General features: G+C 35.3%; 2 protein-coding genes and 1 pseudogene across 2 annotated transcripts; 1 reads left to right on the forward strand and 2 right to left on the reverse strand.

The window, feature by feature from the left end:
- The first annotated feature begins 2,256 nt into the window (after positions 1-2,256).
- LOC141390720 (uncharacterized) lies at positions 2,257-21,337 on the forward strand. Its single transcript, XM_073963657.1, has 4 exons — positions 2,257-2,507; positions 2,574-2,969; positions 20,429-20,758; positions 20,818-21,337. The coding sequence occupies exons 1-4, from the start codon at positions 2,281-2,283 to the stop codon at positions 21,215-21,217; spliced, it is 1,353 nt and encodes a 450-aa protein (XP_073819758.1). The 5' UTR covers positions 2,257-2,280; the 3' UTR covers positions 21,218-21,337.
- On the reverse strand, positions 6,585-7,358 carry LOC141388689 (attacin-A-like). Its single transcript, XM_073958856.1, has 2 exons — positions 7,101-7,358; positions 6,585-7,038 (listed from the first exon to the last, which is right to left on the reverse strand). Exons 1-2 carry the CDS (start codon positions 7,325-7,327, stop codon positions 6,639-6,641), a joined length of 627 nt encoding a protein of 208 aa, XP_073814957.1. The 5' UTR covers positions 7,328-7,358; the 3' UTR covers positions 6,585-6,638.
- A 2,333-nt stretch (positions 21,338-23,670) lies between the features above and the next one.
- Positions 23,671-24,553, reverse strand: LOC141388690 (attacin-A-like; annotated as a pseudogene).
- Positions 24,554-27,701: the final 3,148 nt, after the last annotated feature.

Below are 27,701 nucleotides of genomic sequence, written 5' to 3' on the forward strand. Positions count from 1 at the left end.
GAGCATATGTATGGTACAAGTGCACTTTTTTGGACGATAGATCATCCTTTCCTTTGAAAATTTGTATATAGCATTTGTAGTGTTCAATAAAATTGGGGCATTGTCCGTCTTTCGAAAATTTCACGGTCAGATATGGCAAAATGCATTGTAATTGGGTATATTTGCAGCAGCTTATATATTTATATTAGGTGTATTCCAAAAAGGAACCTGATATTCAAGGAAAATTTATTTTCGATTGTTTGAGTGGAGTATTCCCCCATTGGCTCAACTTCATTTATTACCCTCTATTACAGAGAGTAATGTTTTTCAAAACGAACTGACAGTGTTGCAAAATTTTACTGATCGCTACCAATATCATGATTTCATCCCGGCGAAGGGAATTATCAATTGGCTTCTCAGTTTTTGAAATGATGCCTTTTTAGCGAAAAACCGAACTCTTTAAGTGTCTAGTATTCTCATATGAATGAGAATCACACTCACTTTTCGGCTTTTCCAAAGAAACACCAAAATCAAAATATTTTGCAACATGTCAGCACGTATCAACTAAGAATTCTTCGAATTCTGTGAGTTGAAAAAAATTTTGCAACACTGTCAGTTCGTTTTGAAAAACATTACTCTCTGTAATAGAGGGTAATAAATGAAGTTGAGCCAATGGGGGAATACTCCACTCAAACAATCGAAAATGAGATTGAACTTCAACAATAAACAAAACAAACAGAAAATTTATAGATGTATCAGAAGGAGTTAATAATGTCAATTTACCAATTTTCCAATAATTGTTCCACAAAGATCCCAGTAGCGACAAGGGAGGCTTCTCTCATATGAATGAGTGCACCCCGATTCATACTAACTCAATGATAAGGCACCTACTTTTTATCACCGAGTCCGAACGACGTGTCCTAAGACACCGCATGTAGAGAAGTTTTTCATGGCTGAAATACTCAGAAAACGTCACCATCATTACTGAGGGGTATTTTGCCACCGTTGAAAATGTCATGCGGCCTGGCCTAGGAACCGAACCCGGGCATTGCATACCATTGCACCACGGTGACACCCTATTAGATATGTCAAACAATGGACATTTTAAATTTTTTGATTTTTGAAGAATAGACTTCGGAGACATTTGCCCCTGTTTTTGTAACAAATTTTATTGTTCTCACACGAATTGTCAAATTTTGTAGATCGATTTACTCGCCTTAGCGCAAATGTGGAACACTTATTTTTTAATGAGGAATTCTTAACTACATATATATAGAACGTGTCTACGAAGAATTAGGTCTGTATGTCATCTAGGGGCTGAGCTATGGATGCCCAAATTATTACGAATATAGACGAACGAACAAAAAATAGTTACAATAACAGGGGGTTATATGCCCAAAGCAAAAAAATCATTACGTATCTTCGTTTCTAATATTATTCCATAAAGTTCAGCTATATTTCAATTCGATTCCCCGGCGAGGTAACATTAAACTTACAACGGTGGCAAATTACACCTCAGTAATGTTGGCGACATTTTCTGAGTATTTCATCCCTATAAAACTTTTTAAAATTGACGTCTTAGGACACGCCGTTCGGACTCGGCGATAAACTTTAGGTCACAAACTTAATGTGATAAGGTGGCAGAATCGACAAAGTTATTTCTTACAATAAGCTTATTTGTTCCATAAAGGAATTTTGATTTACTGAAAGCTAATTCCCAGGGGCATTGGTGTAGGGTCGGCCCCGTCAGACTATAACCTTTGCTTACTAGTTTTTGTTTTTACATGGTGCGCCTTAAATAACTTTAAATAAAACGAGATTACACTTGGAAAATTATTGCGGATTCTGAAATTACAATGTTCATAGATGAGCAAAATCAAACAGCAAAAACAATAACCGGATATATTATTTAATAAATCGAGGTCAAAGGTGACATTTTTAGGGGTTTTTAAGATTTTGCTTGAAAACGGCAAGTCCTATAGAAATGGAAAAAGGGAAAATACTGTACATGTGAAAAATTTCGTCAAGATTGGAATTAAAAAGAAAAAGATGGCTTAGAGCAATCTTACAAAATTATATAAGAACCTGAATGAATGCATTGTACATAGAAAAATCGCCTTAATGCTTATTGCATTTTGTTGTCTAGAAACATATACTGGTAGATGGTAACGTCTTTCTTATCAGTTTTCGCAAAAGAAAAAAGTCCCTCAATCAATGATGCTTTTGTATAAATACTGCGTTTTTTGCGACAGCAGATCATAAGTCTTTGGAATTTGCAGTAGAATACATTACAGTAACAAAATGATCCTTAACACAGTTGGTTTAACAATTATTGTGGCCACATTGTCTTCGGTCCATGCTCAATTTGAAGGTACACTATCTTCAAATAGTCGTGGTGGTGAAGTTTATTTTGCGAGCTTAGCTCGTCACTTTGGAGATAATCATAGCAATATTGGCGGAGGAGTATTTGCCAGTGGAAATACCCGTGGTGGCCCCTTAACTCGCGGTGGTTTTCTATCAGCAAATTCGTAAGTATTAAAATGACATAAAAATGGTGATTGAATATTCATCATTAATTAAACTATTGTTTTAAGGAATGGTCTTGGAGTAGGTATATCCCAATCTAAGACTGATAACTTTGGATCAACTTTTGCACAAAATGCCCATGCAAATCTCTTCAGAAACGATAAACATCAATTGGATGCTGTCGCCTTTCACAGTCGTACCAATTTAGACAATGGATACAATTTTAATAAAGTTGGTGGTGGTCTTGATTATAAAAACGTCCAGGGACACGGAGCTTCTGTGACTGTTTCTCGTATACCGCAATTGAATATTAACACCGTTGATGTAACAGGCAAGCTGAACCTACTAAAATCACAAGACAAAAGTACCAGTTTGGATTTGACTGCTGGTCTATCTAAGAATATTGGCGGTCCTATGGATGGTCAAATAGATAAACGTATTAATCTGGGTCTTACAAAAACATTTTAAAATTTTATTAAAAAAAAAATAAATAAACATTGATTGTTCTTGCATATGTAAATAATATTTATAACTCATTTTAGTTCAGACGTCATTAGTATATTTAATTATGTATTTGTAAATTAATGTATAGCTTAGATAGAGCATTGATAGATTCAGTCATAGTGTAACGGTCCGACACATTCGAAGCTTTTTCAAAATTGTTGACGACCAAAAGAAATTTTAATGTTTAGATAGACTTTGGCAGTTTTGTTGATATGATTACCACTTTAATATTGTAAGGTAATGCAACATTTTGTTGTTGTTTTTATACCCTACACCACTACGTGGGGAGGATATTATAACGAATATATCGCAATGGTCGCTAATGAAACCCTTTTCATTTTTGCAATTTTAATTATATTGACGAATATCACGGCTTTGGTTGATGACCTTCCAAAAGCAAAGCCTGACTATGAAAGTAGAAAATCCCATCTTTACAATGATGCAAACTAGGTTGGCGTAGGTGGCCAAATAATGGATATATTGCAACAGTCGGTAATACATCCCATTTTCCATTTTTTTTAAACTACGCAACAGATCGCAATTTTGATCGGACCGAAATTTCGGGATGGTCGGATGATATTCATGGTCGGAATAGGCAAAAAACTTATGTGGAAAACATTCAATTTTTTATGCATATGCGAATATCTCCGCTTCTAGTAGGAACATTGCAAAGGGAAACCCCGTCAATGGAAAAACATAAGATTTCCTGTACATTGTTGCAAAGTAGGTTTGACGTAGGTGATCAAACTAGAGAGATATCGCAAAAGTCGGTAATGCGTCTCATTTTTCCATTTTTTTAACAATAAATTTTTATAGGATCGTCACGAATAGAGTTCGGTGATGGTCGGATAATATTCCATAGTCGGAATGGACAAAAATTCAAAGATTTATTCATATGCAAATAATTCTGTTTTTAGCAGTCGTATTCCAAAAGGAAAGTCCGCCAATGTATGAGGAAAATATCACATTTTTTATAATGCGAAATAAGTCGGCGCACATCCCGTTTTCCCATTTTTTATTTGAATTATACTGACGAGTATCTCAGCTTTGTTTGGATGCGTTTCAACAATGACGACATTCTGAGCTTTAAAATTTTTCCCAATTTATGGTATTTATGGTATTTTATTTCCATGTCAGATATTTCTGCTTCCGTTAGATATATCCCAAGGAGAGAGCTTGGTGATGAAACTGAACCATCCGGTGCTCTTGAAACAACTTTAAATGGAATGTCCTTACAACTGGGAAGTTTTTGCGGATTCTGAAACTACAATGTTCATAGATGAGAAAAATCAAAAAAACAAAAAAATCGCAGGAGCCTTTTTTAAATAAATCGCGATTCAAGGTGACATTTTTAGTTTTTTAGGTTTTTACGATTTTGCTTGGAAACCGCAAGTCCTATCGAAATGGACTAAAGAATGTTGTAGCAGTGAAAATTCTCTGCAAGTTCGGATTTCGTAATTTTTCCTAGGTTTTAGAGAGATCTATAAGATTGAGAATTTTTATAGCTACAACATTTTCTTTTCCCTCATTTCGATTGGACTTGCAGTTTCCAAGCAAAATCGTGAAAACCTAAAAAGCCCTTAAAAATGGGAATTGATTCGCGATTTATTTCAAAAACGCTCCCTCGATGTTTTTATTTTTTTCGATATTTCTCATCTATGAACATTGTGGTTTCAGAATCTGCAAAAAATTCCCAGGCGTAAGCACCTTCCATTTAAAATTGCTTCAAATTAATAAAAAATGTGGCGTTTATGGTAAATATCAGAGTTATTGCAAAAATATCAGAGCTATTTTGAAGTTTTTACTTTAATGACAAATACCTCTGCTTCTATTTGTTGTATTAAAGACATGTAAAATGCTAATCAACAATAAAATTAAATATTAATTATTTTGTGGTTCAGTGAAAACTTATGCACAGGGGTATTGGTGTAGGGTATCACATAGTCGGCACTGCCCCGATTATAGCCTTTTGCACTAGTTAAAATTTAAAACAACAAGTTTTTCGTAGTAACTTATTAATAGTTCTAATCTTATTTAAAATCAATATCAAACCACTTGTTATCAAATCGCGATATTTTAAAGCATTTACTGCGTCTTTACCAACGTTCGTTATAGAGAGGTTAAAATAGGTGAAAACAGGCTGAAAAAACTGTGTTTTAAATTTTTCTTTGTTATAGAGAAGTTCGACTGTACCAAATTTCACACAACCTTAAAAATACCGAAGATCGAGACGTGTAGTTCTATGGGGCTATATGAAGGCGTGGACCTAAACTGACATATTCCTGTTGAAAGGTTTTATGTCCCCAACGACTAAATACCACATTTCAGCTTTTTTGGGAGATATTGAGGCAACAACCTTCAAAATACCGATATACCTTTAAGAGGGCTCGTATGGGGCGTCATTGCATTATTTTCCCTAGTCCAATTTCGATAGGACGTGCCGTTTTCAAACAAAATCCTGCAATCCTTAAAAAACACCCTGAACACGTGACCTTTGACTTTAATTTAATTAGAATTCCCGCCCGCTATAACAGTAGTTTTCTCAACTATGAACATTTTACTTTCAGAATCTGAAATAACTTTCCGGGGTAAGCAATTTTTATTTAAAGTTAGTTGGAACACCGTGATTATCTTTAAATAAAACTAATGGTAACAATTAAAAGAATGTTAAGTTTGGCCGAGCCGAACTTATTATACCCTTAACCATAAAATAATCTGAACTCAAATGGAATACTTATTAATTAGTTTTCTTTTTGTCGACAACTTTAGGTGGAGATATTTTGTGACCACGGATACCCCCAATGTCTACGAGGTGAACTAGAAAAGTTTCTGGCATAGGCAAGACCTAATGTTGCCAGACACCATTTGACATTCTTTGGAAAGTGTTGCATTGTTTACAATGACTTGAAGACTGATGACTACTAGTGAGCATTTTCGTCCGATTATTTTTCACAATTTTCGACGCGGATAATCATCAAACAAAACAGCATTCGACCGTAGGGGTCCTTGATGGCATATCCAACGAAACTTGTTCATGGAAGAAGCACTTCGCAGCAAATGGTCGCCTGTTTCTTCGGCTAAACTGACCATGTGGCGAATATACGGATTGTTTGCCTAAAGTCTCCTGAAAAATTTGAAAAACGAACAAAAGAAGACGAATCGTTGTACATCATGACAATGTGAGCTCTCACACATCGATTGAAACCAGCGCCTTTTTGACCGGACAAAACGTGGAATTTATGGGTCATCCGCCGTGTAGCCCTGACTTGGCACCCAATGACTTCATTTGATTAATTTGACCGGACAAAACGCGGAATTGATGGGTCATCCGCCGTACAGGCCAGACTTGACACGCAATTAATTCATTTGTTTCCCGCACATCAAGAAACAAAATGCGTGGCCAACGATTTTCGTCATCAGAATATGTTGAAGCGAGTGGAAAAAGTGCTTCAACAATTGGTTTGAGCGAATGAAAAAGTGTATAAATTATGCTGGAGAATATTTTGAAAAACAATAGAACCACTTTTGATGATAAATATTGGCGTAATCACGTCTGAACTAAAATGATTAATAAATATTATTTACGTATGCAAGAACAATCAATGTTTATTTATTTTTTTAATAAAATTTTAAAATGTTTTTGTAAGACCCAGATTAACATGTTTATCTATTTGACCATCCATAGGACCGCCAATATTCTTAGATACACCTGCTGTCAAATCCAAACTGGTACTTTTGTCTTGTGATTTTAGTAGGTTCAGCTTTCCTGTTACATCAACGGTATTCATATTCAATTGCGGTATACGAGAAACAGTCACAGAAGCTCCATGTCCCTGGACGTTTTTATAATCAAGACCACCACCAACTTTATTAAAATTGTATCCATTGTCTAAATTGGTACGACTGTGAAAGGCGACAGCATCCAATTGATGTTTATCGTTTCTGAAGAGATTTGCATGGGCATTTTGAGCAAAAGTTGATCCAAAGTTATCAGTCTTAGATTGGGATATACCAACTCCAAGACCATTCCTTAAAACAATATTATAATTATTGATGGGGATGGAACATTTTTATGCCATTTTAATACTTACGAATTTGCTGATAGAAAACCACCGCGAGTTAAGGGGCCACCAAGGGTATTTCCACTGGCAAATACTCCTCCGCCAACATTTCTATTATTATCTCCAAACTGACGACCTAAGCTTGCAAAATAATCTTGACCACCACGACTATTTGAAGATAATGAACCTCCAAATTGAGCCTGGACCATGGACAATGTGGCCACAATAATTGTTACACCAACTGTATTAAGGATCATTTTGTTACTGTAATATATTCTGCTGCAAATACCAAAGACTTATGATTTGCTGTCGCAAAAACCGCAGTATTTATACAAAAAGTATTGGTGGCAGCATCATTGATTGAGGGACTTTTTTCTGTTGCGAAAACTGATAAGAAGGACGTTACCATCCACCAGTATATGTTTCTAGACAACAAAATGCAATAAGCATTAAAACGATTTTTTGTATGCAAAATGCAATCATTTAGTTTCTTATATAACTTTCTATGATTGCGTAAACTTCTTCTTCTTCTATTAAATTTAATTTGTACCCAACTTTTCGAAGTGATTTCTTCCTATTTGCGGATCATTAATATTTATTATTTTACCAAACCCTGTGAGCTTTGCAGATATACTCAACTCAGACATGGCATGGAAAATTTTTAACCGTTTGGACTAATTTAAAGTAGTCGTGTTGTCGGCAAAAAGAATAGATCCTACTATCATTATCAATCTTTTTTATACCCGCAGAACCTACATAAGGATTGTTTTGAAATTTTCGTTGAATAATATGATTCTGATTACAATGATGTAAGTTATTTCCGTGGACAAATCTATGATTCGTGACATAATCACTCAAAAACTCAAAAATCTTTTTTTAATTGTTTTTTTTTTTTTTTGATTCGAGCTTATTTACCGATGGGTTTTGCAAGTGAAAAAGGAAATCCGAAGATTCGAACCAACACTATGTGACATGTTTCTCCTTTGGTAGAGGCTCATCAGACATATCTGTCTGGCTGATGCGCACGATAACTCTAGAACGAATCAATCGATTCGGTCAAAAATTTTGCACTCGTAACATTTTGTTCAAACTAAGTTTAAGAAGATATGTCATAACGGTCCATTCCCGCGGGTGCCTCCCCCACAAAAGTTTAGCCATTTTCGATAAATGGTGAGCACGATAAGTGTATATCGGTCCTCGCACATAAAATTTCAGTTTACAGCGACATAGTATGTTTCGTGGCAACAGCATGCTTCCAGATATAAAGGTCTAAAACTCCTGGTAGTCGCAATAATCGACAGTAATGATTGGCATTGGTCCAACTTTAACATTCCAAGAAAATCGATATCGGAAAACATCTTAGGGTACCTCCCCACAAACGCCTGAAAAATTACTCAGAAAACTTCCAAACTGTTTTTTGTCAGCTACGAAAATTCTATTTTTACCAACCATGATATGGAGGGTATAATTATGTTTGTCATTCCTTTTTTAACATATCGAAATATTCGTCGGAGACCATAAAAAAATACATATATGCATATACTTGATCAGCATAAAATTCTATGTCGATATGACCATATCCGTATGTCTGTTGAAATCACGATACAGATCGAAATTTTCAAAATAGAGCTTTATAATTCGGTATACAAATTTCTATTACTTCTAGGAAGAGGTTAAAATTTGGTATTTACTGTTCGTTGGGGGGTACAAAGCTTTCCAACAGAAATTTGTCATATAGAACCATACCCCCGATTTTCGGTATTTTGAAGATTCTGGCCTGAGGCTATTAAACTTACCACCTTATATATGTCGGTATAGGTCCACGCCTTCAGATAGTCCCCCTAGAACGGTTCCTCCCGATTTTCGACATTTTGAAGATTGTTGCCTCAATATCCGACCGAAATGGTATTTAGTCTACATTGGGGGTATTAAACTTTCCACTTCACATTTGTCGGTGTAGGTCCTGGTTTTCAGATATCTCCCATAGAACGGTATCTCCCGATGTTCGCCATTTTTATACCCTATACCACTATGTGGAAAAGGGTATTATAAGTTTGTTTTGGTAAAAATTCATGTAACACCGCGAAATATTCGTCGGAGACCCCCAATGTGGTATACCAATCTTCATTTAGCGATGTGTGTCCGTCCATTAAAAATTGTAAACAAGCTTAAGGCCGCAATGTAACGATTTTTTTAAGGAGGTTGGGTTCGGGCCAGAATGGAAATTTTTAGTTTTTCGTGAAATGTTCAGGGGATGAAATGGACCAAAAACAAAATTTTAACCAATTTTGTAGCGGCTCTGTAGATCAAAATAATAACCCGCAAAATTTTAAACAAAGTTTGAGTTTATGATGAAGAAGAAGCGTGCAAACCAACGTGAAGATCAGATAATACTTGGCGGGTTAAATGGAATGAAACTTTTGTGTGAAATTGGTAAAAATTTCAATAACGTAGCGGTTAAACAACGGAAGTAGTAGTACTTCGTGGTTTTCATTACATTTAATTTGTGTGAACTAAATTTTCCTTTTCTGCTACAAAAATGTCTTTGTCATACTAGATAACGTTTTGGTTTTGGTCATAAGTATTATACATTACATCTCTGATATTTGATAATTAAATTTTCACAATCATTGAAAAGAAGTTCCGTGGTGATCGATTGTCCAGGGATAGTGGTATAGGGTATCCCATGGTCGGCTCCGTCCGACTATAGACTTTTCTTACTTCTTTAAGATTGTGAAATGGTTGAAATTTGGTATTTAATATTCGTTGGGGGTGTAAAACTTAGCACCTGAAATTTTAGTCTACATTGGGGGTATTAAACTTTCCACTTGGCATTTGTCGGTGTAGGTCCTGGTTTTCAGATATCTCCCATAGAACGGTATCTCCCGATGTTCGCCATTTTTTAAGATTATGAAATGGCTGAAATTTGGTATTTAATATTCGTTGGGGGTGTAAAACTTAGCACTTGAAATTTGTTAGTGTAGGTTCATGTCTTCATTTGTTGGTATCGGTCCATGTCTTCATATAGCCCTCAGAGATCGGTACCTCCCGGATTTCGGTATTTTGAAGGTTGTGTCCTCAATATCCCACCGAAATGGTTGAATTTTTGGTAATTATTCTTCGTTGGGGGTTTTTAACTTTCCACCAGAAATTTGTCGGTATAGGCGAACGTCTTCATATAATCCCCATAGCCCCATTATTCAACCGGAATAACTGAAATTTGGTACTTAGTCTTCGCTAAAGGTACAAAACATTATTTCAGGTACAAACAATCCTTTGTAAAGATTTTTATTAAGTTTGTCATTCCGTTTGTAACTACTCGAAATAATCATTGTAGACCCCACAAACTATATATATTCTTGATCAGCGTGCAAATCTACATCGATATACGCGGTGCTCTTGAAACAATTTTAAATGGAAGGTGCTTACACATTGGAAGTTTTTGCGGATTCTGACACTACAATGTTCGTAAATGAGAAAAATCAAAAAACAAAAAAAAAATCGCCGGAGCGCTTGTTAAATAAATCGCGATTTAAGTTGACACTTTTAGAGGTTGTTTAGGTTTTCACGATTTTGCTTAAAAACCGCAAGTTCTATCAAAATGAGACTAAAAAAATGTTGTAGCTATGAAAATTCTCTACAAGATCGATCTTTATGTTATTCTCGTCGGTTTTACCATTTTTGAGATAAAGAAGTTCAAATTGGGACAATGCACTGACTGTATCGCCCCCTTATAAAACAATGTCATGAAGGGTGCGCCTTAACTAACTTTTGATGAAAACCGCTTACACAGGGAAAGTTTTTGTGAATTCTGAAACAACAGTGTTCATAGATGAGAAAAATCCAAAAACAAGAAAAAATCGCTGTAGGGATTTTTAAATAAATCGCGGTCAAAATTCATATATTTAGGTGTTTTTTAGGTTTTCACGGTTTTGCTTGGAAACCGCAAGTCCAATCGAAATGGAGCTAAAGAAAATGTTGTAGCTGTGAAAATTCTCTAGAAGATTGACTTTTATCATTTGTTCCGAGCCTGTACCATGTTTGAAATAAAGAAGCTCAGTTTACATTTTTAGGTTTTTTTGTTAGGGTTTCGCGATTTTGCTTGAATACGGTAAGTCTTATCGATATGGGACCTGAGAAAATCTTAAAGCTGTGAAAATTCTCTACAAGACTGGCTTAAGTAATTATCGTAAGTTGTAAAATTTTTTAGATGTATAAGTTTAAGTTGGTAATTTGCAGTCATGACATTGTTTTATAAGGGGGCGATGCAGAATTGAATTGAATTTGAATTGTCCCAATTTGAACTTCTATATCTCAAAAACGGTAAAACCGACGAGAATACCATAAAGGTCATTATTGTAGAGAATTTTCATAGCTATAACATCTTTTTCAGTCCCCATCGATAGGACTTGAGGTTTCTAAGAAAAATCGCGAAAACCTAAAATACCCCTAAAAATGCCAACTTAAATCGCGATTTATTTAAAAAGCGCTCAGGCGATTTTTGTTGTTGGATTTTGATTTTTCTCATCTATAAACATTGTAGTTTCAGAATACGCAAAAACTTCCGAGGTGTAAGCACCTTCCATTTAAAATTGATTCAAGAGCACCGTGTATAGCCAGTCCGTCCGTCCGTCTGTGGAAATCACTCTAGCTTCCGAACGGATTGAAGTAGGTGGATGAAATTTTGGTAAAATCTATTATATGTATGTAGGACTTTTGGTATTCAAAGCAGGCTATGAAGGTCCACGTTTTCGAGTTCCCTCATATAAAGTGACGCGTGACGCGTCGTCCTTTTAAGGAAATTTTAGGATATTTGTCTCATTTGACCACCGAATTGGTTGTAATTTGGTATTTTGTGTCTCCAGAGGCTAAAATATTTCTACTATATTTTGTTTATATAGGTCCACGTTTTGGTATAGCCCCCATGTAAGGCCCTATATATAGTACGCGTCATTTTAAGATATTTTGAATGTATTAGTCCCATTTGACCACAGAATCGGTTGTAGCTTTGCATTTTGCGATTCAAGAGACTAAGAAACATATCTACCATAAAATGTTAACATAGGTCCACGTTTTGGTATAGCCCCAACATAACGCCCCATATACAGTACGTGTCATTTTAAGATATTTTGAATGTATAAGTCCCATCTGAGCACCGAATTGGTTGTAATTTGGTATTTTGTGTCTCCATAGGCTTAAAAACATTTATACCAAAGTTGGTTTATATAGGTCCACGTTTTTGTAGAGCTTCCATATAACGCCCCATATATAGTACGCGTTACTTTAAGATATTTTGAATGTATAAGTCCCATCTGAGCACCGAATTGGTTGTAATTTGGTATTTTGTGTCTCCATAGGCTAGGAAATATTTTTACCATAAAATGTTAATATAGGTCCAGGTTTTGATAGGACGATATCTCCTTATTTTCGGTATTTTGAAGGTTGTGGCCTCAATATTTCACCGAAATGGCTGAAATTTGGTGGTTAGTCTTCATTTGGGGTATAAAACATTCCATATGAAATTTGTCGGTATAGGTATACGCCTTCATATAGCCCCCATAGAAAGAATTCGGAAAATTGCAAGTATTGGTCCATGTTTTGGAATGAACAAAAACGTCGCCCAATTTAACTGTTTTGAAGGGAGTATTATCAGTTGAGATATATGTACTACTCCTGCACTTAAAGGAAGAGCTTAGTACTTTCATAAACGAAATAAAACTAATTGTTCTTATTCACTTCAATACAGTTCGTGGTGGAGGGTATTAAAAGTTCGGCCCGGCCGAACTTAACGCTTTTCTTACTTGTTTTAGGTTTAAGTCTAGCCGGTATTGCATAATTTAGAGTATTTCATGAATTTTTTTGTCAAATTTTCTAACAGAGGTTGCTGCTATTTAATATTGTGTGTTTCCAGATAATTCAAAAGCTCATTTCGGATAATTGTAAATATAATCCATATTATAGAAAGAACAACGATGATGCATTATTATGTCTTTTAAAGGGGCGTATTATCAGCTAAGATATTCTGTTCCTGCAAGGAATAAGAGGAAGAGCTTAGGACTTTCATAAACGAAAAGAAAACTAACATTGGGTTGTTTACTGCTTCCGTTATGGTATTTTTGACAATCACAGGCTGAGGGCATATCTCTGTCGGCAATGCTGTCTGGTACTTTCTTACTTGCTAAGAGGTTGTTTAGATTATCTATCAATGTCATATGACACGAAATAAAAACATTCCATATCTACCTACACGGGCAATGTCGAGACGTAATTTTACTGCATTTTTGCTGGTGTGGAAAATCCCCAAGATTGCACACATTAGGACTATATAACGATGGAAAATTTCAGGTCATATGACATTGATAGATAGTGTAAACTACCTCTAAGTTGACACTTTATTTCCTAAGCTCAATGGGATGGTAAAAAGTGTTAAAACAAAGTTGTGTTAACCAAGTCGATGATTCCTCGAAATGATGAGAGCCTTTCACTTATAAAACAAGATGGACGAATTTCCGACCAAGATTCCTTAAAGGGCAAGGGGAAATATTCAACTTTCCAATTTTGGCATCAATATCAATGCCACAGTTTTGGCAGTAGTTACATGTCCGCCACAGCTTATTTGATTTGTGACTACCCAATACATCAACAACTTCCCTTATATTATAATTGGACAACTTATCTGACGAATATTAAAAAATAGCACACTTTTAGGCAGATCTACGACGTTCTGAAATATAAGCATCTCCCTATTTACAAAATGCTAGAAATCTTGCGCCAAATATTTCCAAAATTATCCAAAATGGAGAATAGTAGCCCCCTACCAGTTATAACATTTATTTCAATTAACGTATGGTTTCAAATATATGGTAAAGATCAAATTTCTTTTAAATTCCATTGAAAAAAATTAAAAAAATTTTAAGAAGTTAAGAAAAAAATCCTGATTTAAAATCTGTTCCCGTTCACCCAAATGTTGTGAGGGCTTTTATTCCCTCATGAAAAATACCTAAAAATGTCCGTTTGGTGGCAATTGGAAAATATGTGTATAAATCGTTAACGGCATTTAATATCTATCCGCCGATGCTGAAATATTTTACAAATATATAATGAAAAAACCTTTGAGTCCATTAAAATCTCTAAAAAATTAATTAAAAATACGTACATAATCTTGACAAAATTGTATAAATTTCAAGTAAGAACGTCTTGAGGTTCGTCTTTAACTACTAAGCTGTTTCTCTACGCTGAGTATAGTTCCTTGGAGGAGAAACATATCTTAATTGATGATAATTTTCTGTGTGCTGGGATTCCAAAATACCAAGTTACATCCACTTCAGAAGGGAAATGTAGCAAGACTCCTTAAAAGAGCTCGTTGTTGTTATTTATATCCTCTGACTAAACACAATACAAAATTACAATAATCTCGGTTCAAAACTTTTACAAAAACCCCTCGAAATATATAAAATTTGGCAATACCGGTCCATGGGGGTTAGACTAATACCTACATATATGTATGTGAATAGCATTTGCGAGCAATTTTTCTATCTTCTGGGAAGCTTTGGCAAAACGTGGATGTCTGATTTTTTGCAAGGAATGTTTTGTACCCCTGGCTAAAATTACCAAAAATCTGACGGTACTATTCCATGGGGGCTATATGAAGATGTTGACCTTTACCGACAAAATTAACCCAGATAAAGGCACTGGTCGTTTAAACGCCACAAAAATTGTTGCAAAAATTGACGTTTTTGGGGTTTTTTTGCATTTTGTTATAGTATTGTCTGCTATCTGTCATTTCACGCTTATAAAGCTTCATTTGACCTATGCAATTCCACGAAATTGTATTTTTTTGTTGTAATTTTCGACTTTTGATGAAAAAATTAAATATGCGATAAAAATTTAATCATAAATGTTAGATCATATAAAGTCAGGGATTTGTTAGGAATATAGTAAGAGTATTTTCTCAATCACAAACCAAAGGATTGGCATGTAAGGATACACCTATATTACCCTCCAAAGTTTTTGGCACTTTTAAAGAAGGTCCGATTGCAGGAAAACTATACGTTTTAGAGAAAAAAGTTATTTAAAAAAAAAAATGCTTAAAGAGACTCAAAAATATAATTTTCATAAACAATTTTAAGTTTCTCGCAAAAAATTCTCGCCGCTAAGTGGGTTAAAGTGGAAAGAGTACATTCCAAATTCCTGCCATTTCAGTGGTATATTCAGGACACAAACTTTAAAATACCAAAAACCGGGAGGTACCGTTCTATGGGAGCTATATGAAGACGTGGATCTATACCGACACATTTCAGGGGGAAAGTTGTATACCCTCAACGAAGACTAAATGCCAAATTTCAGTCATTTCGGTGGAATATTAAGGCCAAAGCCTTCAGAATACCCAAAATCGGGAAGTATCGTTCTGTGGGGGCTATATGAAGACGTGGACCTATACCAACAAATTTCATGTGAAAAGCTTTATATCCCCAACAAAGACTAAGTACAAAATTTCAGCCATTTCGGTGGAATATTGAGACTAAACCTTCAGAATACCGAAAATCTGGAAGTACCGTTCTATGAGGGAATATATGAAAACGTTGACCTATACCGACAAATTTCAGGTGGGAAGTATTATACTCCCAACAAAGACTAAGTACAAAATTTCAGCCATTTCAGTGGAATATTGATACTAAAACCTTCAGAATACCGAAAATCGGGAAGTACCGTTCTATGGGTGCTATATGAAGACGTGGATTTATACCAACAAATATCGGGAGGAAAGTTTTGTACCCCCAACGACGACTAAGCACCAAATTCCAGCAATTTCGGGGGATATTGAGGCCACAACGTTTAAAATACCGAAAATCGGGAGGTACCGTTCTGCGGGGACTATATGAAAACGTTGTCTATGAGTTCTATGAGTGCTTTATGAAGACGTGGACCTATTCCAACAAATTTCGGGTGGAAAGCCAACAAAGACGAAGTACAAAATTTCAGCCATTTCGGTGGAATATTGAGACTTAAACCTTCAGAATACCGTTCTATGGGTGCTATATGAAGACCTATAACAACAAATTTCGGATAGAAAGTTTTATACCTCCAACGAAGTCTAAACCGCAAATTCCAGCTATTTCGGGGGATATTGAGGCCACAACAATTAAAAAAACCGAAAATCGGGAGGTACCATTCTGTTGGGGCTATATGAAAACGTTTACCTGTACCGACAAATTTCAGGTGGAAAGTTTTATACCCTCAACGAAGTAGTCTAAATACCAAATTCTCGCCATTTCGGTGGAATATTTAGGCTAAAACCTTCAAAATACAGAAAATCGGGAGGTACCATTCTATGTGGGGCTATATGTGGAAATTTTATACCCCCAACGAAGTTTAAGTACCAAATTTCAGCCATTTTGGTTTAAATACCAAACTTTTTTACGAAATTATAATGCTCTATCTTATAAATTGCGAGCTGTATCTTGATTTCAACAGACAAACGGATGGACAGACGGACATAGCTATTTCGACTCAGAATTTTATGATGATAAAGAGTATATCTACATTATATGGTCTCCTATGAATATTTCAACGTGTCACAAATGGAATGACAAATTTAATCATACTACTCCATGTTATGATGTTGACAAGTTTTGGTGGAGAAGTTTCGTGGCGGTAGCGAACCTCAAATATCAAATTATAACTAGTTCTGTTAAACATTTTGCTTAAACCCTCAAAATAACGAAAATGTCAAATTACGGGTATTTCAGTTAAAAATGTAGTAAAACCCTCAAACTACAGAAGATCGGAGGCTATAGTTGAACGTGGACTAATGTTGACAATTGTTGGTGGAGAAGTGTTGTGACTCCTAAGAACCTCAAATGTAAAATTACAGCTAGTTCGATTAAAAATTGTAGCAAAAAATTGCTCACATCTTTTAGAAAAAATATCTTTTTATGTGCCAAGTAGACATCTGAGAAATGTTAAACTTTTTCATCTCGATTGTTATAGGAGTAATTATTTAAATAATAGGCCGCTTAATAGAGCCCTAATAAATTTTAATATGTTAAATGAACATATACTGGTTGAATTCAGTGCAACAAGACAGTCTCTACAAGATTGTATAAGGAGATATCTCAAATAATATATTTAGAATAAATATAAGTTATTTTATGTAATATTTTACCACAGTCTGTAAGGAGTAATGTTCCATAGACTGTTAATGTATGAAATAAAATGAAAATGAAAAAAAATGAAAATGAAAAACCCAAAAAAATATCGAAAATCGGGAGGTACCGTTTTAATGGGGCTATAGCAAAACATGAAACTATGTGGACCTTTGTAGACGGAGAAGCTATGTGACCTCTGAGGAACTCAAATGTCAAATAATAGGAAGTTCGGTCATAAATATAGCTAAAATCCTAACAACACCTAAAATCGGGAGGCACCGTTTTATGGGGCCTGTACCTAAAGATAAACCTATGGTGACAATTTTTGTTAAATACGTTTCGTGACTGCAAATGACAAATTACGAATAGTTCAGTCAAAACATTTTGCTAAAAACTTAAAAATACTGCAAATCGGAACATACCTCAAAAATCAAATTATACGTAATTCAATTAAAAACTGAAGTTTTAGTCCTCGAAATACCGAAAATCGGGGGTATACCTATGCAGACAATTTTTGTTGGAGATGTGTTGTGACCCCTAAAAACCTCAAATGTCAAATTACAGCTAGTTCAGTTAGAAAATATAGCGAAACCCTCAAAATACCGAAAATCGGGAGGTACCGTTATATGTATGGGGGCTATATCTAAACAATGACCTATGTTGGCAGTTTTCGGTGGAGAAGTTGTGCGACCTCTAAGAACCTGAGATGTCAAATAACAACTAGTTCGGTTAAAAATTGTAGCTAAAATCCTCAAAATACCGAAAATCGGGAAGAACAGTTATATGGTAGTTATACCAAAACATGGGTCGATATAGTCCATTATTAGTACAGTTATATGGAAGCTATAATAAAACGTGGACATATGTCCATAATTTTTGAGTCAGAAGTTTGATCACTGGGCACCCCAAGTTCCAAATTATAGCTAATTCGGTCTGAGAATGTATATTAAAAAGTGAAAATACCTGAAATTTGTTTGTACTATTATATGAGGCTATTTAAGGAGTGGCCTATGTCTATTTTTTTAAGTTTTCTGACAACTTTGAACCCTTAATGACAAATTACTTCCAAAATGGGAAAAATGTCTATAAAACAAAATACCTGAAATTGCGCGGTACCCTTATATATGAGGGTATAAAAATTAACACAGGACTATATCGTTCACTGATGCTAAAACAACAGAAATATTAGTATGTAGTATGCACAAAGCTGTTTGGCCGATTTGAATCTATTGCCAATTTTATTCTGAATTTATTTGTAGATTATGTTCAGATCAACGATAGCTCTGATACAAACAATAGGTATAGCAATAGCACCCTAGTTGAATGAAAGCAGTTTAAATGTCCTATATACCCAGCAAAATTTGACGGAAGGGGTTCTTTGCGATGACGTGATTTCATGTCATCTTTTGCATTGGTTCAAAGGAAGTCGTGGAAGATCCGATCTTTTCATTAGGATTTGAACCAATGCAAAGGAAGTCGTGAAAGATCCGATCTTTTCATCAGCATTTGTACCCATTCCATCGATCCAATAGAGATGATGTTTGTGTTTTTATTTACACACCTGCTTATTTTTATTTTGGTATGTTCCAGTACTGCAAAAATCTACTAATTTTTACTATTTTTTCCGATAACATAAAGGAAAAATTGTTATCGTAGTAAAAATAAGTAGATTCTTGCAGTTTCTGGAACAGACCAAATTTGTTAGAACTGTCGTCGTGATGTTGTCTTACATTTCCTGCATATCAAACAACTAAAACTTCTAAACAATTGGTATTATATGAAGTCCCAACCATCGAGCTAAAAATAGAATCGGACTGCACACATTGCTATTTTAAAAGTTCCCTTGTCTGTTCTAAATCTGACATAGAATGAAATCAATCAAATCTTGCTTCTTGGAATTTGAAAAAAAAAGTCCGAAACGAAAAGGAACAAGAATCTGAAAATAAGGAAGAAACTACTTTTGGAAAGAAACAATTAAAAATAAATTAATTAAGCATAAATGGTATTTTCCATAAAAAGTCTCTACTCCCCGTTCGTTACATTTTGTTCTTAGAGATCCCTAAAGCAAGCCGGGTTGTAGATCTCTACATATTTCCGTCACTAAACAAAAAAGTATAAATTACCAAAATGTTGTTATAAAATAACAAAATTATAAAATAAAAGTAATTTACGAAATAAAAATACTTAAAGGAGTGCATTTGGAGTCCATGTCGAAATCTGAACTGGTGTTGGGAAGATAATTGAAAAAACCTTTTGTAAGATGAAAGAATATCAGTTGCGGAGAACGGAGGAAGTAATCTTTTGCGTTGCAGCGGTGGTGATTACATTGCAATTTTGGATGTAAACTTTTGAAAAGCTAAACTGATAAATTAATTGTAGTTATTTCATGAATTCGTTTTAATTAATAAAGAGTTTTGTTTTTCATGAAAACCATATTTCAATACAGCATTTCCATTTTCCAAACAATACATGAAAATTTCATGCCAAGGGGTTGGTGAAAATGACATGCCAAAGCATTGGTTAAAATGACATGTCAAAGCATGGGTGAAAATGACGTGTCAAAGCATTGGTGAAAATGACATGTCAAATCATTGGAGGAAATGACATGCCAAAGCATTGGTGGAAATGACATGTCAACGCATTGGTTAAAATGACATGCTTAGGATCCAGAAAAGAACGTCATCTTTTGGGGTCCACGCTCATATAAAATTCATCGATGAAGATGCTAAAAAGATGACATGCTAGATCACTTGCACCCATGATTGAATGTCATCTTTGGCATCGAACATTTTGCTGGGTAATCCTATGTTTAACTACCTAAATCCGATATAGAACTGCCCAGCATGACCATAAAAATTAGTGATAACGAGTTCTAAGTAGATTAAAAATTAAATGATGGTTTATTTTCTCCCGAATTGAATATTACAAATAAATTCACACAAATATTAATTCTTGTAAAGAGTATAAACAATTGTTGTAAAAAAACCCCAGCATCTTTACTGGACCAGATGTTATCAATCAAAAAATAAATAAGAGTTCACATTATAACCAAACCTAGTGTGAATTCCCTGTTTGAATGACTGTGGTGATGGCTGCTGTGAATCCCACAATTTGTCGTCTTCATAAAAGCCACACATTGACTACGAAGATGTGTCGTCAATGCCCAATACAACAAATGTTTTTGCAAAAAAAAAAAAAAAAACAACGCAGCTTCTTATGGACTGTTGTCGTTCATATAAATACGACGCCTGTTTTTAGAGCAAAACAAAAGTGCTTAGTAGTGCACCAAAAAAGTCAGGAAGATATATTGAAAATGTTTTCGAAATATATGGGAATTATTGTTGTATTGGCCACATTGGCTGTAGTTAATGCACAATTCGGTGGTTCTATAACCTCAAATAGCCGTGGAGGAGCAGATGTTTTCGGTCGATTGGGTCATCAATTTGGCGACAATAAAAGAAATTTGGGAGGTGGTGTATTTGCAAGTGGCAACACCTTGGGTGGACCTGTAACACGAGGAGCATTTTTATCTGGAAATGCGTATGTATTACAATTACAGTGTAATTAAATGAATTTGTATATCTTGTTTTTCTTTTCAGAGATCGTTTTGCTGGTACATTGTCTCATTCTAGAACTGATAAGTTTGGTTCAACATTTTCGCAGAACGTCAATGCCAATCTCTTCCAAAACGATAAACACAAATTGGATGCAAACGCCTTTCATAGTCGTACACATTTAGACAATGGTTTTAAATTCAGTACTGTCGGTGGTGGTCTAGATTACAATCATGCCAATGGACATGGTGCTTCTGTAACGGCGTCCCGCATACCACAATTGAATATGAACACAGTCGATGTGGCTGGAAAGGCTAATTTGTGGAAATCTCGTGATCAAGCAACAAGTTTAGATTTAACCGGTGGGGTGTCGAAAAACTACGGCGGTCCACTTGATGGCCAAACCAATAAACATGTTGGCGTTGGTTTGAGTCATAACTTCTAAAATAGAAGAAATTTAGTTTATTTATATTTGTTTACAAAACCTAATTTATTTTTAATAATTTAATGAAAACCGCCATTGAATATAGTCCAAGATTAAATAAAATATTTTTAAAATTGATAACATTTTGTGCGTAGCAACACTAATTAAGCTTTAAAGAATCACACACAAAATCAGAAATGAACATTTTATTATTTCTCTGGTATTTGACCATCCACATAAACTAGTTTGGTTTAATGTAAAGACTCTGTTCACTTTTCCTCGTATATAACAAACCTTTTCACTAGTTGAGCTGCTTTTCTGATAGCAAGAAACTCCGCCTGATAAACACTACAATTATCGTTGAACTTGTATGAGTTTTTAATTAATGGATTCTCGCAGTAGACGCCGGCGCCAGTACCTTCTTCCACTTATCAGCACAACCACATCATCATCATAGGCAACCACCTTGGTCTTCAGCCGGCTGAAGCACACAAGTATTTCATTTATTACCAGAAGCCATTTCAGAGGTGTGAGAACTCCCCCCTGTGGAGTGGCTCTGTTAACAGGTTTCCTCACAGAACTCTATGCTATGCATGAGTTGATGATTCTACTTTTCAGCATCTCAAAAATCCATTCCACAAGGATAGAGGAAATACCTATGTTGCTGACAGCACTGTGGATTGATTCAAGCTTCACATTATTGAAGGCCCCTCTATGTCGAGAAAGGCCGCCAGTGTGAAGCCTGAATTTTCCATATGTTTCTCAACGTTCCCGGCCATCTCATGCAGGACGCTCTCCACTGATTTGAGTTTAGTGTAGGCGTGTTGTGATTTGCTGATGTGCTTGAGATTTCCAGGACCCATCGCTCGGTTTGATACTACCTATGGATTTGGGATCCTTAGATAGTACCTTACGAAACCTGACAGCTTCACTAACTCCCTCTGTTGACTCACTGAAACTAATCCAAGAATTTCGCTTAGCTTTCTTGATTTCACTCTTGTACTTATTGAAATTGGCTTTATAGGCATCCCAATCCGTACTGAGTTTCGTCTTACTGACTTTACTGTAGGATTTCCTCGCTGATTTACGCATATTGGCTAATTGTTTGGCTCACCACACCGGTTGCGATTTCTTCCCCGGATAGGTCCTCATAGCTCGTCAGGAGCGTTTTAGTTGGAGAATCCACAGCTCTCTCGATTTCTTCGACTGTGCGGATAGTATTACTTCCACATAGTTTTTAAGCCGTCAGAGATTCGAATTTTCCCCAATCCGTTCACCTGGGTTTTCTATAGGGGCTTTGTGTTACCCCGAGCATAGAGATCTGTTTTGTGATCCGAGAAGGAGCACTTTTCCGATACCTTCCCAATCTCTATATCGGAGTCGTCCATGTTACCCCTATTACATATTCTTAAATTATTTTTTAATTAAAATAAAAATGTACTCACCTCTGTGTCACTGCTTCCCCAGTGGAAATCACATCCGAATATGCTCCCTAGTTCATCCACTAGATCCTGTGTGACCTTTTGCTGCTTCCTACCTATTGGTGCTTTGGGGGGATTTGGACACATAATCTTCCTAATCCAAAGTTAAGCACCCTTCCTCGGCTTCTTTAAAAGTCCTCTCCGGACTTGCCAGTGGCAAACTTGATGACCAGTCCGTCGTTCTTCTTAAAGTAGTTGAGAATCCTCCTATTCCCCATCTGAAGACGATGTTCCGTTTCTCAACCAACTTCAGTATTCCTCCTAGCTCCATTGAAGGAGGAGGGTCCCATTCTGAGGTCACCGTTCCACATGGTATTTCGGTCAGAGGTACAACTGCCAGATTGCTGCTTTCCCTAAGAGAGACAAAGTCCTTAACTGTTTTAACAAGGAAATCTGCCGATTCCTTATTTTCACAGCTAATCACCGTGACTCCCTTGTGCAGAGCAGCCTGGCCTAGCCGCACGTTGCTCTGGTCAACCACGTCTGAGATAAGGATGTCCCGAAGACGACCTTCTACTAGCTACCAATGACAGTCGCTGATACGCCCATTGGGGTCAGCTCAATCAATGATCGCCAGCTGGATTTCACCCAGGACAATCCGTCGAGCAATGATGTCTTCCTGCTTCGGATTTGACGAGCAGGCAGTCTGCAGAGCTTTGCGTTGTCCTTACTCGCCTTCGTGGCCGAACAGGGAGTCTGCAGAGCACTAGGCTATGCGTTGTCCTTACTCGCCTTCACAGACGAGCTAATGGTTAGAGGTGGGGTTTGTATGTAGTTACGACTACCAAAATGTACGACTACCAAATGTACTATAAACGTACTATAAAAACCATAATTTAGTAAGGATTTTTTGTTGGGATCTTCCCAAATACGTTTATGCAATATGCAAATACCAGAAATATGAAACTGTTAATTTAAAATGTTTCTGATTCAATTTTTACATTTTTTATTTATTTACGATTATTAAATATCTTAGAAAAGTGACAATTATTTTTTATGAAAGAAAAACAAATAAATTACGGGGGTTTACCCCCAATTATTATCAATCTTCTTTTGTTATAGTTTGGATTTACCGAACAGATTTATAGCGTTCCAGTTAACTTAAAGTTACAAGTGATCATTGCGTTTTAAAATCAATCCAATAGTAAAAGAACACATATAGTAATGGGCCTTAAACTTATAAAAATAAATAACAAATTTTCTGTTTTAGAAATTATGACTCAGGCCAACGCCAACATGTTTATTGGTTTGGCCATCAAGTGGACCACCGCAATTTTTCGACACACCACCTGTTAAATCTAAACTTGTTGCTTGATCACGAGATTTCCACAAATTAGCCTTTCCAGTCACATCAACTGTGTTCATATTCAATTGGGGTATGCGGGAAGCTGTCACAGAAGCACCATGTCCATCGGCGTGATTGTAATCAAGACCACCTCCAACAGTATTGAATTTAAAACCATTGTATATGGAAGGCATTAGCATCTATCTTATGCTTATCATTTTGGAAGAGATTGGCATTGACGTTCTGTGAAAAGGTTGAACCAAATTTATCTGTTCTTGAATGAGACAATGAACCACCAAAGCGATCTCTGTAAAGAAAAAAATCATATACAATTTTTTTTAATTATGTTTTAATTACAATGTAAACCCTAATACTTACGCATTGCCAGATAAAAATGCTCCTCTTGTTACAGGTCCACCCAAGGTGTTGCCACTAGCAAATACACCACCTCCCAAATTTATTTTATTGTCGCCAAATTGATGACCCAATCGACCGAAAACATCTGCTCCTCCACGGCTATTTGAAGTTATAGGACCACCGAACTGTGCATTGACTACGGCCAACAATAATTGCCATATATTTCGAAAACATTTTTTTTTATTTCTTCCTCACTTTCTTTTTGCACTGCTAAACACTTTTAGTTTGCTCTCAAGGCAAACGCTGTACATATTTATATTTACGACAACAGTCCATAAGAAGCTGTGTTTTTGTTTTTGCAAAAAACATTTGCTGGGATGGACATAGCGACACATCTCCCTAATCAATGTGTGTCGTTTAATGAAGACAACAAATTATGGGATTCACAGCAGCCATCACCGAAGTCATTTTAGTAGGGAATTCACAGTAGATTCGGTTATATTTTGAATTCTTATTTATTTTTTGATTGATAACAGCTGTTATAGGAAAGTCACTGGGAATTTTTAAACAATTAATAAGTATTTGTGAATTTGTTATATTCAAAAAACGAAAAAAACCCCTAATCTACTTAGGGTATAACCCATGCAGAGTTATGGAAAAGGCATTCTGTTCTTCACATTTTGACAATGTCCGATTTGAATCCCTTTCACATTTTAGCAATGTTTACATATATACTATTTTTGTTTTTGCAATAAAATACTTTATAACGTTAAAAACAATTTATTTTAAATAATTTTAATTACGTAGCAAAATGTTTATAACCAAAAAGTAATCATGACTTTCGGACTACACCTTTGTTTAGCCAAAGAAGTGGTTGAATCATGAATGCATGAATTTTACGAGTTACAACCTTCCATTACAAATATTGAAAACATTTCACGTAAGCATTTCCTAAGAAATAAGTATGAAAACCCTGAATTGAACTAAAAATTTTATCGGAATATTGTTAACAATATATATAATGTCCTTATTAATTTACTTTATATTTAGAATATATTATTAATATGTTTATATATTTGTATGGTTAAATTGTGGTCAACATATCGGCACTGTAGAGGACAATGCCGATATGGCACTGAGGCATAATAATGTGCTGAATTTAAAAAGTAAATAAATAAAAAAGTTTCTATATTTATACCCTATACCACAATGTGGAAAAGGGTATTACACTATGCAACACTGAAAATGCAAATAACTTCTAGTATGCAATTTTTGAAAGTACATATTTAGACTACAAAAACCCTAGTAGGGTTTTGTCCTGTCAGATCCAGTTCGGATTTTATGGCCTCATCTAACCCGGGCTAAATCTACACTTTTTTGCATTTATCAGGCCTTTATCTCAGAAACGAATAGGAATTTGGCCTTGCTGTCTTTGGCAATATTGCAGCCCTAAACTAGTAGAACTTATCTTTTGAAAAACCCACATAAAAACTTCATCTAGGGCATCAAAATCTATAAAATATAGAAAATTTTACATAATTGCTGAAATTCTGGTCAGTATCGGCTAAACTACTGGGAGTTGAACCAAGTAACCTGTTTCAAAAATCTTCCAAATAAAGTTCTCAATAATTCATTGGAACATTCTGAAATTCTAAAATGCTTACTTCATGTTGTTTTTTATTTTGCATCATACCTTTTACAACACGTATTTACTCTCGCATTTCGGATTTCACCACATTATTGACATATTTATTAAATCGTCGTTGAGAAATGTACTGAAAACAAAGGCATAGAGCCATTTTACAACAATGTCATGTTCTGAAGAGTTGCGTATTACATTTCAGGGAATATTTTTCCAAAAGGAAATATTCAAAAAAATTATACGGTTTTGGAGATACGGTGCGAAATGTATAAAAATTGTGGAATGTTTGCATATATTTTGAAATTTGAGGCAATAAATATAGTTTTTCGAGTTCATTATTTCTCCAAGTATTTTATTCTTGTCCTTATCTACAAATTTGATTCAGAGGTCAGAAGAAGATTCGCATTGGTTTTAGAGATATAGCCCCGAATTTCTTTAAAAACTCAATATTTAACCATGTTTAGATGGGCCCATAAAATCCGAGCTGGATCTGACACAACAAAACCTAACTAGGGTTTGTTGTCATTTGGGTCTGTACTTTCAAAAAATCCTCAGTCCGAATTGTTTGCACAAAATCACCTTAAAAATGTTGCACAGTGTTATAAGTTTGTTTTGGTAAAAATTCATGTAACACCACGAAATATTCGTCCTAGACCCCTTATTTGGTATGCCAAAATTCATATCTCGACGAGATATAAAGCGATTTAGCGATGTGTGTCCGTCCATTAAAAATTGTAAACAAGCTTAAGGCCGCAATTATGGACCGATTGTAATGATTTTTTTAAGGAGGTTGGGTTCGGGCCAGAATAGAACTGATTAGTTTTTGGTGATGATCGTGAAATGTTCAGGGGATGAAATGGACCAAAAACAAAATTTTAACCAATTTTGTAGCGGCTCTGTAGGTCAAAATAATAACCCGCAAAATTTTAAACAAAGTTTGAGTTTATGATGAAGAAGAAGCGTACAAACCAACATGAAGATCAGATAATACTTAGCTGGTTAAATGGACTGAAACTTTTGTGTGAAATTGGTAAAAATTTCAATAACGTAGCGGTTAAACAACGGAAGTAGTAGTACTACATATGTGAGTTTCATTACATTTTAGTTTGTGCGAACTAAATTTTCCTTCCCTGCTACAAAAATGTCTTTGTCATACTAGATAACTTTTTGGTTTTGGTCATAAGTATTATACATTACATCTCTGATATTTGATAATTAAATTTTCACAATCATAGAAAAGAAGTTCCGTGGAGAGCGATTGTCCAGGGATAGTGGTATAGGGTATCCCATGGTCGGCTCCGTCCGACTAAAGTCTTACTTGGTTATTATGTGAAAGAATTCATGATTTTTACAAGGGCGTGGTGCAGCTAGTATGCAGTCTATTTTGAATCTTAATCACGTCTTTTGCATGACTCTATAGACGTCAAACACTTTGAAGATGTTTTTGGGTATTTTTGAGTAATCAAACCGGAGTTTTTAACATAAAATATTACCAATTTAATTTGTGTTTACCACCCAACATAAGATGTGTTATGACTTTGCAATATCACGGTGGAGGTATAAATGTTCGAACAAATCCAACTTAAAACCGTTTTATCTCAATCGCTTTATATAATGATATACTTAAAGTATATCATATTTTTAAAGTCAATTCAATTTCTTTAAATAGTACAATGATGTTCATTGAAAAATAATGGCCTGTTTCACTGAGACGATTCGAATTCAAATTAGCTCGAACTA

The sequence above is a fragment of the Musca autumnalis genome, unplaced genomic scaffold, assembly GCF_047663935.1.
Source record: "Musca autumnalis isolate F117 unplaced genomic scaffold, ASM4766393v1 scaffold_1, whole genome shotgun sequence".
NCBI lineage: Eukaryota > Metazoa > Arthropoda > Insecta > Diptera > Muscidae > Musca > Musca autumnalis.

What these genes read in the sequence shown, in the direction of transcription:
- LOC141388689 (XM_073958856.1), bottom strand. Translation starts at nt 7,327, where the DNA reads ATGATCCTTAATACAGTTGGTGTAACAATTATTGTGGCCACATTGTCC. An exon ending in GGTTTTCTATCAGCAAATTC is followed by an intron (nt 7,039 to 7,100) that starts GTAAGTATTAAA and finishes TATTGTTTTAAG; the next exon opens with GAATGGTCTTGGAGTTGGTA.
- LOC141390720 (XM_073963657.1), top strand. Translation starts at nt 2,281, where the DNA reads ATGATCCTTAACACAGTTGGTTTAACAATTATTGTGGCCACATTGTCT. An exon ending in GGTTTTCTATCAGCAAATTC is followed by an intron (nt 2,508 to 2,573) that starts GTAAGTATTAAA and finishes TATTGTTTTAAG; the next exon opens with GAATGGTCTTGGAGTAGGTA. An exon ending in GCATTTTTATCTGGAAATGC is followed by an intron (nt 20,759 to 20,817) that starts GTATGTATTACA and finishes TTTTCTTTTCAG; the next exon opens with AGATCGTTTTGCTGGTACAT.